Here is a 19,027-nt window from a genome sequence, read left to right as displayed (position 1 = left end):
CAGTAGCTAAATGCAGGCCTCCGAGCATTTCTAACTGACACTTGGGACTAAGCCCAGCTCATGCCTCCTCCCCAGACTACACCAGCCCTACTCTATGCCTACCTTGATACCTTTTGCCTGGCTGGTTTTTGTGTGGTTGGAATGTAGCTGAGCTCAAAGAAGTAAGAGTCATCCATAGCCACATCCATGTTTTGTCTCTGGCCCACCATTTACCGTATTTTTTGCTCCATTGGACGCACCGGACCATAGGACGCACTGGATCATAGGAGGGGGAGAACAGGGGGAAAAAAATTTTCTTGTTCTCTCCCTCTAAAACAAGGTGCGTTCAAGGTACCTAATTTTTTGGGGGGGAGGGAAATAAAGAAAAAAAAAATTCCCTCCCCAGGCACGGGGCAGGCGCGGGGGAAGCCCGAGCTTCCCCCGACCCCAGCCCCCAGAACAGCCTGCTATCCGCAAGCCTAGGGAACCGAGCCGGTCTCCCCAGGCTTGTGGAGAGGTGCGCGAAGCCCGGGCGCGCTCTTCAGTGCGCACCAGGCTTCGGAATGCAGGCAGCTCTGCGCTACTCTCTGGAGCCCCGCGCGGCTTCGCGCCAGGATCGGGAGGGTGGCGCGGAGCTGCAGGAAGCCCTGGAGCGCAGGCAGCTCCGCGCCACCCTCCGGAGCCCCGTGCGGCTTCACGCCGGGATCCGGAGGGTGGCGCGGAGCTGCAGGAAGCCCTGGAGCGCAGGCAGCTCCGCGCCACCCTCCGGAGCCCCGCACGGCTTCACGCCGGGATCGGGAGGGTGGCGCGGAGCTGCAAGAAGCCCTGGAGCGCAGGCAGCTCCGCGCCACCCTCCAGAGCCCCGCGCGGCTTCGCGCCGGGATCCGGAGGGTGGCGCGGAGCTGCAGGAAGCCCTGGAGCGCAGGCAGCTCCGCGCCACCCTCCGGAGCCCCGTGCGGCTTCGCGCCGGGATCCGGAGGGTGGCGCGGAGCTGCAAGAAGCCCTGGAGCGCAGGCAGCTCCCCGCCACCCTCCGGAGCCCCGCGCGGGGGTCTGGAGGGTGGCGCGGAGCTGCAAGAAGCCCTGGAGCGCAGGTAGCTCTGTGCTACCCTCCGGAGCCCCGCGCGGCTTCGCGCCAGGATCAGGAGGGTGGCGCGGAGCTGCAGGAAGCCCGGGAAAGCCTGCATTCGCTCCATAGGACGCACACACATTTCCCCTTCATTTTTGGAGGGGAAAAAGTGCGTCCTATAGAGCGAAAAATACGGTACATGCTTCCCTCAGAAGGTCACCGTATAGTGGCCCTCAGGATGCAAAATGTTCCCCATCCCTGCTTTATATTATTGTTTTATTTGTCATCTAATATCTTGCTTTATATCTTAAAATATTTTTAGACTGGGCAGTTTTTGTTTTTAATGCATGTATTGTCTTTTCGGCATTCCTCTTTCAAGAAGGAAAGTGGGTATTTTTATCCCAATCTGTATTGGATATGTAATTGTTCTTAGATGTGCAAATGTTTTATATATGTTTTTATTGTATTGTGAAATAGCTTTGAGATGTTTCACAGGAAGTGGCTTAATAATAACAACAATAATGATGCAGAGCCCTTTAATTACAGGCTTGACCAGAGTGACATGCAATCCAGCCATGCAAAAGCAGCTCCCTCACCACTCTTGTAACACATGAATCATCTCTAACAAAGGAATCTATATGCAAGGTCACTGAAAAGTAAATCCAAGTGTGTTCAATGAAGCTACCTACCAGAAAAGTGTATGTAAGATTGAAGCCCCAACCTAGGACACAAAACTGAATCTGAACATTACACAGGACTCAGTAGATTAAAAAATAAAAGAAAAGGTACAATCAACAAAAAATCATTTAAAATGAAAAGTCACTCAAATAAATCCATAGCATTGTGAATCAAGGAAAGGGGTGGTGAACAAAAACCTATTGTATTGTACTGATTAAATAATCAGGTAACTGGTTCCATGGTCAATCAATTCTATTTTCAAGGAGTTCCTCTTACTGTTTAACCAAAATCTAGCCTCCTATAATTTTAGTATTTTCTTGAAGATGTGTAGTCTTCTCTTGGAACATGTTCCAACACATGGTTTGGAATCTATACGTTTCCAAGTTCATAAATGCTGTAGTGGGGCAGAGGAGGACATTCAAAATAGCTACGTTGTCCAGAAAACTGGCAACATTTCAAATTAAAAGAATTTTATGCTCCATACTTTTGGTCTAGATGCTAAGCAAGAAAAGCAAACCATGCTTCTGCAATGTTTCTTTCTAAATAGGGCCACAATTCAAATTTGATTCAAAGCCAATACTGGAGAACATGCAATTACTGTCATTTGAACTACTGAAGAACTGAAAAAAAATTTAGTTATTCAGTCAATCAATAGATATTTAGTAATTACTATCCAACATATGCAGAAGTGAAAAAACATACTCATCTGTTATTCTCCATGGAAAACCAATTACTTCCCTACTACCAGCTCATTTTCCATGCTATTTTATTTACAACATCACTATACTTTTTCTCACCAGCCACCTGTTCCTAGCTACACACAATCTGCATGCTAACATGATAATGCAGCACTTCAGGTCACAGAATAAGTATATACTTTTAATGTAAAAAGTGCTTGGCTTAATGACTTCATGGATACTAATGCCATGTATACGATAAACACAAATGCATAAATTGGTCTAAACCACAGAGCCTAGGGCTCGCCGATCAGATGGTTGGCAGTTCAAATCCCTGCGACGGGGTGAGCTCCTGTTGTTCAGTCCCTGCTCCTGCCAACCTAGTACTTCGAAAGCATGTCAAAGTGCAAGTAAATAAATAGGTACCGCTCCGGCGGGAAGGTAAACGGCGTTTCTGTGTGCTGCTTTGGTTTGCCTGAAGCGGCTTAGTCATGCTGGCCACACGACCAGGAAGTTGTCTGTGGACAAACACCGGCTCCCTCGGCTAGTAAGCGAGATGAGCGCCGCAACCCCAGAGTTGTCCGCGACTGGACTTAACAGTCAGGGGTCCCTTTACGTTTACCTTTAAGCTGAAGTTATTGTTTTGCTAAGGATTAAAATCATCTAAAAATCATCAGAGGAGGTTGTGGTATTTGTCATTGTACCTAATTTGTGTTGGTTGACATACTGTTGTGTAAATTTTGTGTAGGAAGGTTTGTATGATTTAAGATAAGGCAAGTTCAGGGGGGAGTGAAAGAGGGATGGAATGTTGGGTAGCTTATGACAGAATAGGTATGTGTCTGGGGAGTGACAGTTGGGTTTTGGAGGAAGTGAGAGTAGTTGGTGTGGGTGCTGAGGAGTAAGGGGTAGAGTAGGTTGGAGGATACAGTTAGGAATAGAGGTATAAGCACATGTTAAAATATAAAATAAATGAACACCGTTATTAAAGCAAATCCCATAAAAACCTGTTATATTCAGCTTTTACTATACTAATGAAATTTTGTTTGTTCCAATCATATTTCATATTTGGCCAAGCTATCACAGCTATGACAAAATAAGTAAGTGATAGGTGTTTACATGGTAGCAGCAGAATAACAGCAGTTAGGAGATTGCTTGAAGTTTTGAGAACCCAGAGCTGGGAACCGAACAAGGCAACCGAAGGCGGGGAGAGTGGTGAGAGGAGCTTTACCAAGCAAAACAGTGATTAGAATGAAAAGTACCCTCTTGCTCCTCCCAAGTAGTGGGCTTGGAAAGGGAAGAATATGACAAAGGGTACACTTGTTCTGGCTTAATGATGACAATCAAATGTGTTTCCTTGAATATTAAAACATTTGCTGCTTAGGAAAAAGTATGCTGGCATCAAGCAGCAGCAACAACAAACGGGTTTATGCTCTCTTATACTGAATTTGTACTGGCAGCCAATATTTGGGGTTTCTGGCATTAAAACTGCCAATGCCAGGATGTGTAACTACAAAGTTAACTTCTTTATTTTATAAAAACTTTCACAATTTACACTCAAGAAACTGCTAGGTTTCTTTTCAAAGTGTATTAAAATATTTCTATTTTATTTTAAAGAACTAAAGTCACTCCTTTAAACACTCTACAGTGTGAAATAACAGAGTTTTCCAGAATGAATCTGCCTGTCTGTTCTTTTACTTTGTTTCATCTATGCCATGAAACAATAAGGACTACTTAGCACAACCTGAGCAATATGAGCGAGGCACAAAACTTCAAATGTTAAAATAGTTACAAATTAGTAGACAATTAGAGCAATTTAATGAGCTGAATAATATATTTCAGGATGACGACAAGATCCATGCGCTTCATTAGAATGGGTAGGAAGGAGGGTGGAGATAACAACTTACCCACAATCAGGAGCAGGACACCACCTACAATCAGGGTCTGCCACAAGCCATCTTCTAAGCATAAATTCTTCATATTTTTCCATCAATATGTCATCATTTAATATCAATCGAATATCATGGGGATTGAATCGCTCAGAGCACTCTGGACAGCTGATATTAACTCTGCTCTCAGAGATTTCTATCCGGAGATACTGACGTAAGCAATCCACACAAGATCTATGGTGACAAGTCATTATTTCCGGAAACCTCTCCTTGGAGTGTCGCAAAAGGCACAAGGGACACTCCATGAAGTCTCCGCTCTGTTTGCTGATGATGGTTGTTCCATTGTCAGAAGACATATAGGCAGAGAAAATAGAGTTCTTGTCCATACACATTTCCGAATGTATGCTTTCAATACTTGCAATGCCATCCACACCTCCGTTTATATCTCTGGACTTGCGTTTTGTATCCCTTTTTCTTCGAAAGAGAGACCCCAGTGAAATCCTTCTTTTCTTTGGTGCCTTTTTAATTGAAGGCAAGCTTACAGAGGAGGCAGAAGATTGCAAGTCTCTATCAGATCCCATTTGCCGATGTAAACTCATGGCTAAAACATTCATCAGAAATGGATCAAAGCATGTGTACAACACTGATGACTTTAAGGAAAAAATGCCTATTGAGAAGCAGCAAACTTAGAGGTCATGTTGGGGAGGGGGCTAAGTCATGTTATACATGGTCGGGTCTGTCTTCTTCACATACAAAATTCTTCACGACATATAATTCCAGGAAACTCTTCACAGCAATTCTACAAATGAAAGGGAAAGACAAGAGACAGATTAGCATCACATATATTCAGGTTCTTTGTTATTTTCAGAGGACTTGTATTACTCTGCTAACTCCTATTACAGCTACCTCATCAACTAAACCTCCACCTTGTTTGCTTCAGCCACCTGTGCACTTCTGTCAATTAGCAAGTTGATATAATCAAGGGGTGGACCTTTTTTTTTGTTACAGTTTAATGATTATACTATATAAGATGTATACAACAAAAAGAAATAATCTAACAAGGAGAATTGCTTGGGAGTTTTCCATTCTGGTGAAATTGATGCATTATTTAAGAACTAAGGAAAAAAAGCAACATGATAACTTCATGGCAAGCTAGAATCCTTTTATTATCGTAGCAGCTTAATATGCTTTGAGATGGGGGGGATGTAAGACAAAGGGACGCAAATGCTGAATATGCCAAAAGGCAATATCCTATACAGGTGGTAGAAGTGCACAAAAGGGGGGGAGGAGAACTGGAAAATGATTGTTAATCACACTGACAATCCTCCCAAGTTATAGATGCATTTAAATCCAGTATTTTATTGAACTCTTACAAGGGAGACACGGTTATTGATAAAGCTGATAAAGAGCAAAGGAGAAAGATATGAACAACGATACTCCCCCGTTATATAGCCCAACTGACCCTGAGTGTCGTCTTGTTCAGGCAGGACCATGGAGAAAGTGAGTATAACTAGCTGTAGCTAATAATGGACATCCAGTTACAAAACCAGCACAGGCAAGCTGCAATAGGTGTCACTGGCAGGGCACCCCAGATAGGGAGACACAGAAAGGGAACTCTCCTCTTTGGCCTGTGCATTCGGGGTTGTAACAAGGGTGCCCTCCTGCTGGTTGGGTTTCTATTTTCTGTGGTGTGTCTGTGATGTGGGTAGAAAATGTCTGAGGTTATTCTTTGGTGAGAGGAAGGAGTACCAGGGAAGGGTGTGTGCAGTTTCACCTATCCTTGGGTGAGAAATAAAATGGGTGAGAGCCAGATTGCTATGCATTTCTTTTGATAGTTTACAGTTCTGACAGTGAATAGTTAACTCCTGGTGATTCTGCATACATTTTTAGTGGAAACAGTAGAATGATTGGTCACAGCAATGTGGCGAATGAGAGGGAGATATTGGAGTAACGGAGTGGATAATGTATTTTTAATGATGGATGTGTGTGAGTTGTGGAAGTGAAATGGGACGAGTGATACGGATGGGTAGGTGGTAGTACATTATTTGTATTTATGTAGAAGGGAAATTGAGAATACATTTAAAATAGAAATGAGTTTTGCTTATTATGAGTAAACGTGTCCCTTGGTAATAAGAGTGAAATTGTTTCCAAAAAAAGTACTACTAGGTTTTGCTTTGGGGGGGGGAGTTATTATTTTATTTTGTATTGTAGTTCTTCAGTTTCATTGTTTATAAATATATTTGTTACTTTTGTAATCCCCCTTAAGACACTTTCTTGATATAAAATGGTATATAACTCTATCAAATAAAAACTTGCAATCCAAAAAGCAAGAGACACACAGCTTCATATTTTCCAATACTTCCCTCTTAAACATTACCGTTTTGGCCACATAAGCAACAGCACTCACATAACTGAACTGGAATCAGAAGACAAAATGCTGGTTATTAGGAAAGAATGGAGGCATTTGTTTACAAAAGCTATGACCAGGGCTTTTTTGAGTCAGGACTCACCAGAACTCAGTTCTGGCACTTCTCAGGTAAACACAGTTGCCATTGAAAGAGCAAAAGAGGCGTTCATGGTGAGTTCCAGCACCTCTTTTTCCAAAAAATAGCACTGGCTGTGACCATAATAGAACATCAAGATCATAGAATCTTAAGAGTTGGAAGGGACCCCAAGGGTCAGCTAGTCCAACCCCCTGCAATGAATGATGATAAGGCTTCTTTCCTGATGTAGGACTAAGCAATGGACTTCTGAGAGCATACTGACAGTTGGAATGCAACAGAAGATTCAGTTTAGGGCACAGCTTTCCAAACTATGTGTTGTGACATGTTAGTGTGTTGGCTGCAATGTTAGGTGTATAGTATGAATGTTCCCCACGCTCCTCCCAAGCCTGGAAAGGGGTTAGTTTAACCTTCAGTTTGCTAGTAAAACTAAATTACTGTGTCGCAAAATGATGCATGTCTAAAAAGTGTGTCACCAACATGTAAAGTTTGGAAAGCTCTGGTTTAGGCAGTTGAAGGAAAAGGGGGACATGCTAGGAAAGAAACACTCCTGTAACTAAAGTGACTAAGGTCTAGCAGTTCAGCATAAAAATACAGTGGTACCTCTGGATGCGAATGGGATCCGTTCCAGAGCCCCATTCGCATCCTGAAGCGAACGCAACCCGCATGCGCGGGTCGCCACTTCCGCACATGCGCGTGACGTCATTTTGAGCGTCTGCGCATGTGCGAGCGGTGAAACCCGGAAGTAATGCGCTCCGTTACTTCCGGGTCACTGCGGAGCGCAACCTGAAAATATTTTCATCCCGAAGCATATTTAACCCGAGGTATGACTGTATTGCAAAATTAAATACCATAAATTTAGAGGATGGGGTTTCGTTTGTTGTTTTGATTATCTCTTTAGCTTGATTGACTTTGTGCACAATGATACAAATTTGTTATTGTTAGTTAAAAAGGAGAATTTAAGCCTTGGACAAACGCAGTTCCCACATTTTTATTCTCAAGGCTAACAGCTGCCATAGCAACAACCCAAGTTACCTTTGTATATCTGAGGAATACATGGTAATAGAAAGAAATTCTTCAAGCAGTTGAAGTGGGCTGGTAATACCAGAACGACTGTACTCAAACCCACATGATGTGTTGTCATACATATTAACATTTTTAAATTCTGTTAAATCATTGGAAAGTAATGTTTAAAATCTGAAGAAAATTGAGTTTCTTATTAAGAGATCAGCTGTCATTAACAAATGATCTGGTAGTGGCATTTTCCAAATAAAAGTGCTGTAGTGGGAAAGGCCCAGAGAAATCTAAATTGGGACTTTGCCCAAATTCTCTCTCTCAAAATCATTTTATGGTTCACCAATGTGCTATATATTCCTTAGGCAACAGCTACAAAGGAGCTGAGAAGTTGCTGTTAGACTAGTTCATTTGCCAGCCATCACTAATTATTCGGCAACTTCACACTTGCTCACCGAGAGCTCATTGCCAGCTGATACAGAAACATACTTTACTTACAGCAGAAGCATATATTTAAAACTTTTAATTAGCTGGCTGTACATTTAAAGTCTGACATTTATTTTTTCTTTCTGTAAACACAGTTGAACAGGGGTGTTGTAAATTACTTTAATAGGGCACAGGCCTGGAACGTATTTTTTAAAAAAAGAAGCCCCTCTTAAGTATCGATATTTCCTTTCCCAAGTTATTCCATCTAACTGTCCACCCCCATATCTAGTAATGGAGATGAAATGAATAAATGTGGCTAAATACATGAAATGAATAAATACAGCATTTGCTTTCACTTTTAATGCTTCAGCAAAAATGAAATAAATGTTTTACAATGCATGCAAATATGAAACATGATTTACATGAACTGTGATTAACAATCCTTCAAGGCACTTAGCAGGGAAAGTTCCACTATTTATGCATCATCAACTAGCCGTTGTTGTTGTTGTTGTTAGCAATTCCAATAGGTTCACTTTTATTTATTACTGCATACAACATAGTATGAACTAGCACATATTAAAATTTAATTTGCACCTATTTCCATGATGTGAAATATGAATCTCCCCCCCGCCCGCCATCATATATTCTGCAGAAATAGGCCACAGCTCCCAAACCTAGAAGCTTTTAAATGCTGCCCAACTATAACACTGGCATGAACAATAAAAACATTAAGAGCCAGGGCACCATAAAGAGTAGCAAATTTTAGTACAGTGTAACAAAAGCTTTTACAATCTGAAGTCCACTTGGGCTGATGCATGAAATGATCTCTTAAAATAGACATGTGGGCACCTGGGTACAGATTGGGGGGGGCACAAAAATAGTGTTTACAGAGGGTCAAAAGGCCCGGAAAAGGCAGGGGCAGCAGTAGATATTAGGGTGTGTGCAAGGGCTTCAAATTTGCCCTATATATCAGCATCTCTGCATCTGTAGTCTGATTTTTTTTTGAGTCATACTTTGTTCTGTAGTTCAGCTCCTGAGCCACTCTGAATGAAATGAAGTTCTGTGTTTTCCCATTCACTATAATGTGGAATCTATAAAATGGCCATAATCCCCCCTTTTGGCTGAAGTGGATGAAATTTATATACAAAGGAGCCCCTCCACAGTGGATTAAGACTTCCAAATTGCAGACAAACTGCTACAGAGCCTCAAAGGAATGTAGGATTTTTGGGGGTGGGGTGGAACTTAACTGAAACTTTTAACCTTGCTAGTTTCAGCATCTGCATATTCCAGGCAGGAAACTAGGACTCCAAATCAATTTAAGCATCAGGGAATACAAGAGTACAGGAGACAAAAGGCATTATCCAACTTCATACAGAAAAGAAATTTAGCACAGAAAGGGGAAGAGAAACTGACAAAACAGCCCCACCTAATTTGCACTCTACAGGTCTGTGAAATATACATTTTAAACCCAAGGATGGGGAAAGATAGAAGAACGCCTTGTTGATATTTAACTGAGCTAAATAGTAGATATCCCATTCTAGCTGATTTGTTGAAAAAAATTTAAATGTAAACTAAGCAGCACTAGAAAATGGCTGAATGAAAACAGGTTTTCAACATGGAAAATTTTGAACAATCTTCAGAAGGTCACCATAAAAGTTACTACATATTTGGAAGTCAATACTGAAATCACCACACCCTTAGCTTATATTTTCTATACTATGTTTGCTGAATTTAATCTTTACCCTGAACAGTATTTTTATAGGTTTTAACTGAGAAGCCATAAACTCAGAGAACACAAAAAACAATGTGTGTGTTAACTTATGATGTATTAAAGAATGAGCACAGGATTTCAAACGTTGTCAAGCACTTTCATTAGGATTCCATGTATGACCAAACACTGATTGATGTGAACACTGCCACTGTTGTCTGGTAATTCATACACCTCTGGTCATTACTACTGTAGGTAGTATACAATCAATAGCTACAATTAATTTATTTTGGGGGGTCTCTCCTGCTGAATAATGTGAGCTGAATAAAGCTGCAACATACTGCTTGCGTAAAGAAAGTTTGTTTTTGCTAACCCTGCAGGAGACAGAGCCAGTGAATTGCCCAATTCTCAGGAGCCTACAATTTCTTCCATTCATTTTGTAATAATATATTCTCTCTCACACACAGTTAATGTAGTCTTCTACAGTTACAATTAATTTTGTTTGTCAAACACATAATGCTGGTGTTGGTGCATCCCCTGGATAACTACCATTTGCTGAGCAACTATCACCCTGCATTGTGGCAAGCACATTGTTACTCCCCTGCCCTTGCATAGTCTCCCTTGATGGGTCTGTACCCATGCTGTCCTTGGAGTCATGCTTGGTGCAAAGATCATATTTACTGTATTTCAAAGTGAAAGATGTTGAGTCAACAGAAGAGTCAGTCCTCTTAAATCTCGTCAATTTCCAAAAAGATGCGAGTGCCTAACAGCTTTTAAGGTTTTGGAAGAACCTGCCAATTGTTCATGTTTGAAAGATACAGCAAGTCTTACCAAGAAAATATGCGTTATTGAGAAATTACTTCCAGTAAACGGGTAAAATGTAGGCCATATTAGCAATCTTGTCTTCGAACTGCTTGCATTTCATATAACTATCTCAATAGAGAGGGAAAATAGCTAGCAAGCATACATATTTTTAAAACAATAAAATTAAATGCAGTCTCATAAAAAGAAAGGGATAAAGTGCCCTTTTTCAGTGGATAGATCATAAATAAAACTTTAACTTAAGGCTTTTGTTGTTAAAAAAAAAGGCAAAGAAGAGGAGAAAGCATCTAAATGAAGTTGTGTGTGAAGAACTGGTTTTTCCACAATTGCAGCATGTCCTGTTTTGGATTTCCTATTTTCCTGGGGAATTATATATAAGAACCTACAACACTATAGGTAAAAACTGGTTATCATACATCTTCATTGCAAGCTTTAAACCACTTAAATGTAAAGGGACCCCTGACCATTAGGTCCAGTCGTGACCGACTCTGGGATTGCAGCGCTCATCTCGCTTTATTGGTCGAGGGAGCAGGCGTACAGCTTCCAGGTCATGCGGCCAGCATGACTAAGGTGCTTCTGGCGAACCAGGGCAGCGCACGGAAACGCCATTTACCTTCCCACCGGAGCGCTATCTATTTGTCTACTTGCACTTTGACGTGCTTTCGAACTGCTAGGTTGGCAGGAGCTGGGACCGAGCAACGGGAGCTCACCCCGTTGCAGGGATTCGAACTGCTGACCTTCTGACCGGCAAGTCCTAGGCTCTGTGGTTTAACCCACAGCGCCACCCGCGTCCCTGTTTTCCAGCATACCTAAGTGGTTTAAAGGGACGCAGGTGGCGCTGTGGGTTAAACCACAGAGCCTAGGACTTGCCGATCAGAAGGTTGGCGGTTCAAATCCTTGTGGCGGGGAGAGCTCCCGTTGCTCGGTCCCAGCTCCTGCCAACCTAGCAGTTCAAAAGCATGTCAAAGTGCAAGTAGATATATAGGTACTGCTCCGGCAGGAAGGTAAACGGCGTTTCCATGCGCTGCTCTGGTTCGCCAGAAGCAGCTTAGTCATATTGGCCGCATGACCCGGAAGCTGTATGCCGGCTCCCTCGGCCAATAAAGCGAGATGAGCGCCGCAACCCCAAAGTCGGTCATGACTGGACCTAATGGTCAGGGATCCCTTTACCTTTACCTTATGCTGAAAAAGAGCAAAAGAACTTTCCAGGAGAAATTATTTTGTATAATTAGAAACCATTTTAAACATTTCCACCTCAGCTTTCCATAAATTAGGGTAGCTAACAAAGTGCATATATGTGTAATTTCTAGAAGAGTTAGCTTGACTGTTGATTTAAAAATATATATTCCTGAGTCGTTGATTCAGGCTTGTTTTAAAGGACTAAACAGGAAACCTCTTCAGCAATTCAACTAAATCAGGGGTAACAACCACGTCAGGCACACAAAGCCATTTTAAATGGTGCACAAACCCTCATTTTACTCCGCATTAGGGCACTAGGCCAGGGGGATTTTTCACCCACCCGTGCCACACAAGTTAACTGAGATTGTTTCCTCATCCTAGGCGAGTTAACAGTGGGTGCAAAGGCACTCCCAGGAATGTCTGGTGGAGGAAATCTCACACAGCAGGGGAGGGAAAGAATTCAGCCATTACAGTTATGGGGCCTGTGAAGACATAAACCTCTCCCAGCTAGCTTAGTGCTGTGATGAGGAACTTACTCCATAGCAGGGCTGGGCTCAAAGGAGGGGCTTAACCTCCAAATCCAGCTTTAAACCTCTGTTCTCAACCCAGTGCTATGAGGAGAATGAGCATGGCTTGTCCCAGCATGTGTTTGTGGTGAGTGTGTTTGTGTGTATAAGATATGTGCACTGTATGTGTACATTTGTGTGCAGTATGCACACACCGTATGTTTGATGGCCACTTTGACCATTATGACTGCTGGCATGCTGTTCACAGAGGACTGACCAATCTTGAATGTGGCCGTGAGACTGAAAAAAGTTACCTCTCCATAGACTAAGTCCAATCATTTTTAAAAGTATCCAATTAGTAAATAGAGTGAGGAAGTCATGGGTAGTTGTGTCCCATTGCTGGCTATGCATCTGCTTATGTAGTACAAGATATAGAAACTGGTTAACCATTTCTGCCATTTGTATTTGAACATTACAGCTGACATGATATGAAATTATATTTAATGTGCCTTATTTAATAGTCTTCTTTAAAGTTTGATGCAAATTGTTAGATTTCTTACTCACCCTTCAACATGAGGTTCTAGGGTTGGTTGCAATAATTTAAAGATACAATATTTTAAAATAACGAATTACAATTCAGAGAGAGGTTGTCAAGGGCCAAGGTAAAGAGATGTCTGGGAGTTGTGGCAGTGGTCTTTTGACCATCCATAATCCATTTAAATCTCCAGAGCACAAAACAAATCTGTTAACACTATCAGAAAACAGTATTGGATTAAAATAGAAATAATCTACCATAAAACATTATAAGATGCTTTGTAAGTATTTATTTATTACTAAAGCCAAACAATTGTGCTAAGGCTCTCTGAGAAAAAGGACCGTCTGAAACATGAAATGGGATCACAATACAAAGAGATAATTATCTACCAGGATATTTTAAACTGCTACTTTGTTCTTATATATTTTCTGGTGCATGACTTTTGAAGCAGGTGAGTAATATCCTGTTCTCTTCTAATGTCGTACACGACTAATGCCTGAATCCAGAGATAGCCTGTAGTTGCCTGTGACTATGTACACAAAACTATGCAACTATTCACGTATGAATAACTTCTAGAAGAAAGCATCTAAAATTTGAGACACACTGCTGCAGAACCGATAAGGGAGAAATCATAGCCCAGGAGTTAAATGAATACTTAAGGATGAACAAAGATCAGGCCTCCTTACTTGCACTCATCTCACCATTTTCAGAGTGGTAGGTTTATAGCTCCAGTGCTTTTAGAATTTGAAAATTGGAAAACAAAAAAGGTACAGAAATTTTCCCCACAATCAATAGACCTTCATAACTACTTGTAATATATTTAAAAATGGCTGAAAAATAGCTGGTTTCTGCTTTTGGCAGTGTAATAGCTGAATAACAGGAAATGGTTCAGACTACAAAAACAACTGTTAAAGTTAAAACACATGCATTGGAAAGCATGTGATTCAGCCATGAAAAGAAATGACTTTATTATGGGAAGTGCTATAAATTTCATCTTCAAGTGTTGAACATGCGAAAGAATATAAGCAAGTCAGTAGAACAGAATTACTTCTAGAGTCAAATATATGCTGCTAAGCTAACAACTAAAAATATCTAGTTGCTAATATGGAAAAGATAAGGAAGAAGTAGCCAATACTAGTTTGCCCAAAGTGAATAAAAGTTTGCTACAGTTCAATTTCTATTACTGGAAGATATACATTTCCTTTTTTATATTTTTGCTGTGAAGTTAAATCTTTTTAAATAAGTGGATTCCAGTTTATCTGGAAACAATTGGTGCCACTCTGGAAAGTCCTAAGGAATAGGAAGGGAATGTCATCCACCAGCTCATACAAATTCCTTTAATCTTTTAAGAAGTGTATATTGGGTTATGTGTGATCGCTGAACTTTCAACACTATTTTAGTACCTACTTAAATCCTCACATGTATAACACTAGTAATTACAATGCACTATTGACATTATAAAGTGACTACCATTGAGGCAGTCAATGGGTGCATCAGCTCCATGGATGTTGGCAACATGGCAGGAGACAGAGCCAAGGAAGCTATAAATACATAGATTTCCTAAGAATACTAGACCAAATGATACAAAACATCATTCATTTATTCCAAAGACTTCCAGTTCACCAAAAGCCCCCAAAGTAGCTACACAACCTGCATAGAAGGTAACCTCCTAGATAACACAGATGCTCCTTGATAGGGGTGGGGAACCTTTTTCAGCTTAAGGGCAGCACTGTTCTAGGCAACTTTCCAGTGCCTACATGCCACTGGTGGATGGGGCCAGAGGTGAATGCGGGTGGACAACAAGTGTAAATTTTACCTCTGTACAGTAGGCTAGTTTCTACACACAACTTATGCCCTTCGCTATTGTCCACCTTGAGAGGGAACCACTTGCGGGTATTAAGTAGGGATAGTAAAAGGTGTGGCCTGGGGAGATTCCCAAGTGCAAACAAACAGAGGCTAGGGGGCTGCATTTGACTCCTGAGCCTGAGGTTCCCTACCCCTGTTCTAGAAATATTACTCTTATGGCTCTCTATGTTATGATTGCTGATGAAGTTGTGTTAACTTCTGATTTGATATGACAGTTGTGTTTTATGGTGTATTTGTGTTGCTATTGAGTGGTTTTAAATTTTGAACTGAATGTTTCAAATATATACAACACCCAAGAGAAAGTTTGTTATCAAGCAGCTGATAAATGGAGTAAATTTAATGGCTAAAGGCTCAAACCCTTCAGAAGGGTTAAATGGCCTATGGGGGGATTAGAGCAAAGCAAAAGACACATGCAATTCTGAAGCCCAAAATGCCTTGGCACCTATGACCAACATGTAGTAATATGGGGTGAAAAATTTTCCGCAGGAAGTTTTCTACCACTATATTTTTCCATTTTAAAAATGTTCCTTTTCTAAAAGTACATTTTTCCCATAAAATTGTTTTAACATAATGAACTGATACAATAACAGTAAAGTTGCAGTTTCAAACATGCAGTTTAATATTTTAGGTTCCTAGGAATCACAGCTTGCCTACCCTTGTGCATGCCTGCATACCCATATCTCCAGCCCATTTCTGGAAATGGGATGGGATAGTAAAACTAAACGTCTAAATAATCCAACTATGCCAAGTCAGATCCCAGTCTATTCAAGGCATTTGAAATTTTTTGGACTAAAGTGCCCTAAAAAACTTTTTGCAATTTTTTTGCAGGTCAACAGCAACACAGTATCAATTATTGTAAGGATATATGCTTCTTACAGTTAAATATTTTATTCATGATTTTCCTAGAGGCTTTAGGGGACTTTCTGGGTTTTGATAATATAAACACACTGATACTAAATGTGTTAAAAACCTCAAGTGAAAAGAGATATTGATGAAAATCTAAAATTTGCTTAATATTTAGACTCAGTAAGCCCTTGGAGATTCAAGTTTGGAACTCCCATTTCCAAAACCTTTGAACATACGGCATCATGGGTAAATATTTAAATCAACAATTGACAGAACCACACTAGCACATGCATAAATGAGCCAAATTTTTGTATGGTATTACTGTGGGCTTCATATAGGACCCACTGACCAGCAAATAGTAACAGGTGCTGGGATCCAGGAGATACCATCCATATATTTCTAGAATAATCCATTGAACAACTGTATTCTTATTTTAGGTCCTTCAACTAGCTGATCTCTGCAATTTGTTGTTTGATTCTACTAACCAGAAAGAATGAACATTTACTTCCCAACTCATGAAGTAATGGCAGTTTGTACAGTAACTGATATGGCTTATGAAAAAGTTCTGGGCCCAATCTAACTAAATAATCTTGCCTAATATTCCTGCACAAAGACAGCCAAACCAAAATCTGCCTGCCTCTAAGCAAATATAATTCTGCAGTGTGCGCAAACTACATGACTGAAGGTTTGGGTTATGTTCCTAGGTTGTATAAAAGCTCTATATATTTTAATTGCTATAGCAACCATATTTAGTAACTTGCCATATTTGTTTGACTGCCCAACATGTTCTCTAGAGGCTCCAAAAATTAAATAAAATGCCATATCAAGAACACAGGCTAACCAGATGTTTGTTCAGGAAATGTTACAATTTCAAAATGGAAAACTTGATTTAAAAACCAATCCACCCTTTCCCCAGAATGTGCAGTGTCCTCCATGCAACATTTCATTTATGTAGAGCTTCCACCCAAAGTTGCTTCTTCCTTCCCCAAATGATCCCCCTGCCCCCACATAAGCACATTATATTCCAAGATAAGATGGTACAGAAACAGTACTACACACATGGCCATTAGAAGCATACATGTAATTTTACAATTCATTACAGGGTCATTAGGGAACTTCCACATGAATGCCAAGGTCTTTGTACAACATCTGGAAAAAATAACCTCTATGACATTAAGGACTTGCCAATGAGTCCTTATGGATAACAATTAGCCAAGCAAGTTTGCATGACAACCCTATACATGTCTACTCGAAATTTAAGTCCCACCAAGTTACTCCCAGGTAAGTGTATAGGATTACAGCCTTCAGTGTCTATAAAAAGAGAATAACACCATTCCAGAGACTTCCCTCAATAATAGCAGTTCATATGTAAATACAAGCATAATAAAACTAAACAACTGAAGCATCCTTACGGGGTTAGGGAAAGGCAAAATATTTCACTTAAAGTGCAGTGACTCTCAAGAGCATGAACAATGAAACACAAAGCCATTTTTACTGTGAGAGTAGTGATAATTGTTAAAGCAAAACTGAATAATATGACTGGATGCAAGAAACATTTTTTTAATAAGCTAAGATAATTACTGATATGCTAAAAAGCATAGATTAAAACTGCAGAGTGGAAGGAAAGGAGGACCTTTTTCTGCCTCCCCACTGCCAGCTACTCTCTGAAGACTGGAGACCCTCTAAAGAATATCAGGGGGGCAGGGCAGGGGAAGGACCAGAGTCCAGACCATGTGAAAAATGACATAATATTTAAGCTGCAGTTTATTCATTTTCAGCTTCATATTCTTGTTATTAAAAAAGTGTGCTTAGACATTCCATTGTTGCACCCATAACTTAGGTTTAAGGTGCCATTTAGCCCCTAGCTTTCATATCTGTTTCTAACACTGCTTTGTTCTTGAAACAAAAAGGTGAACTTGATCCAAAATAAGTTTATTTTTAAAAATTCTAGACAATTTTGTCTGTTGGCTAGAGTAATTTTTAAATATCTGAATGCCTCAGTTTTTTCTAGTGTAAAATAAATGACGTTACTGTACTTCTATTGTTGTGATAAAATGGAGGTAGGAATTTATATCATCTAAACTGGATGCATTCAACTCAAAATATTGCACATTTCTGTGACATGTAGCTTTTACTGTGCAGTGTCTTTCAGAAAAGCAACCCCTTTTCTCTCCAAAGCAGCCTCCAGGGCACATCCTCAAAATGTACAATTACTGAAGGGATGGAACAGGAGCAAGGTGGCCATAATAATGACAGTTTTTAAAAAGGCAAGCTTAAGTTGTGTTAAGGTAGGAAGAATTTGGTAGAATAGCTCTATGCTATGTAGATAAAATAAGCTGCTATCTAGGAATTTTCCCTATGGAAATGTACACGAAAGTTAAATATGATTAACAGGTAAAGGTAAAGGGACCCCTAACCATTAGGTCCAGTTGTGGCCGACTCTGGGGTTGCGGTGCTCATCTCGCTTTATTGGCCGAGGGAGCCGGCGTACAGCTTCTGGTCATGCGGCGAACCAGAGCAGCACACGGAAACGCCGTTTACCTTCACGCCAGAGCAGTACCTATTTATCTACTTGCACTTTGACGTGCTTTCAAACTGCTAGGTTGGCAGGAGCAGGGACCAAGCAACAGGAGCTCACCCTGCCACGGGGATTCGAACTGCCGACCTTCTGATTGGCAACTCCTAGGCTCTGCTGCCATTTCCCAATTCCTAAAGGAAGTCATCCAGTCTTTTTGCTGAGGATCTCCTCAGGACAGTATCTTTTCTCCAGGGAAGGAAGTTATACAAACACAAGGAAGCAAATAAATCCACCATATGAAAAGGTGTTACTATTGCCCCTACTAAGTCACTTAGAAGACAGAATTGTGTATTTAAATATTTTTATTAAAGATCAGTCTGATTTGCAAGCATCTTACATTTCCAGGGTTGTGGCTACACAAGGGTAAGAGTGAGTTCAGTTTTGTTTTCTTTCACCTATGTGCACAGGACTTTCCGCCTTCTACAGCAGAATCTGACACTGCCTTAAGTAAGGACACAGAATACTGGATGGGAGAGACTTCTATATCCATACAATATTTCCTTTTGGTGATATATGCCACATGGTTTTGCTTCATGTTAAGAATGTTCCATTTGTAGGTCCTAAAATAATTCTATGCCAGGTCAGATTGCCTAATGACAGATTTAGCAAAAGTCTTGAAAAGGTAGCAGCTTACATATTTATCTTGCAACTTATGCAATTTAAGGAATTATGTTTATTGCATTAATGCTGTGCAAAAACTGAGCTATAAAGACATAAGTGGTTTTTGGTCTTGAGAAGTTAAAAGTGAAAGAAAGCAG

At 40.6% G+C, this 19,027-nt stretch overlaps 1 protein-coding gene across 10 annotated transcripts in view; it reads right to left on the bottom strand.

Annotated features, from left to right (window-relative positions):
- Positions 1–19,027, bottom strand: part of RNF19A (ring finger protein 19A, RBR E3 ubiquitin protein ligase) — a 53,338-nt gene that overhangs the window by 29,967 nt on the left and 4,344 nt on the right. For all 10 annotated transcript variants that reach the window (XR_013988744.1, XM_081014011.1, XM_081014010.1 and 7 more), the window contains one exon: positions 4,307–5,087. Coding sequence is in view for 9 of the 10 variants with exons in the window: in XM_081014011.1 (XP_080870137.1) it covers positions 4,307–4,902 (596 nt within the window). In the remaining variant the exon portion in view is untranslated. The remainder of the gene's footprint in view (positions 1–4,306; positions 5,088–19,027) is intronic.

This window comes from Podarcis pityusensis (assembly GCF_964106645.2).
Source record: "Podarcis pityusensis genome assembly, chromosome: 7".
NCBI classification, from domain to species: domain Eukaryota; kingdom Metazoa; phylum Chordata; class Lepidosauria; order Squamata; family Lacertidae; genus Podarcis; species Podarcis pityusensis.
The sequence above is the reverse complement of the archived record's forward strand: the minus strand, read 5'-3'. Positions and strand labels throughout refer to the sequence as shown.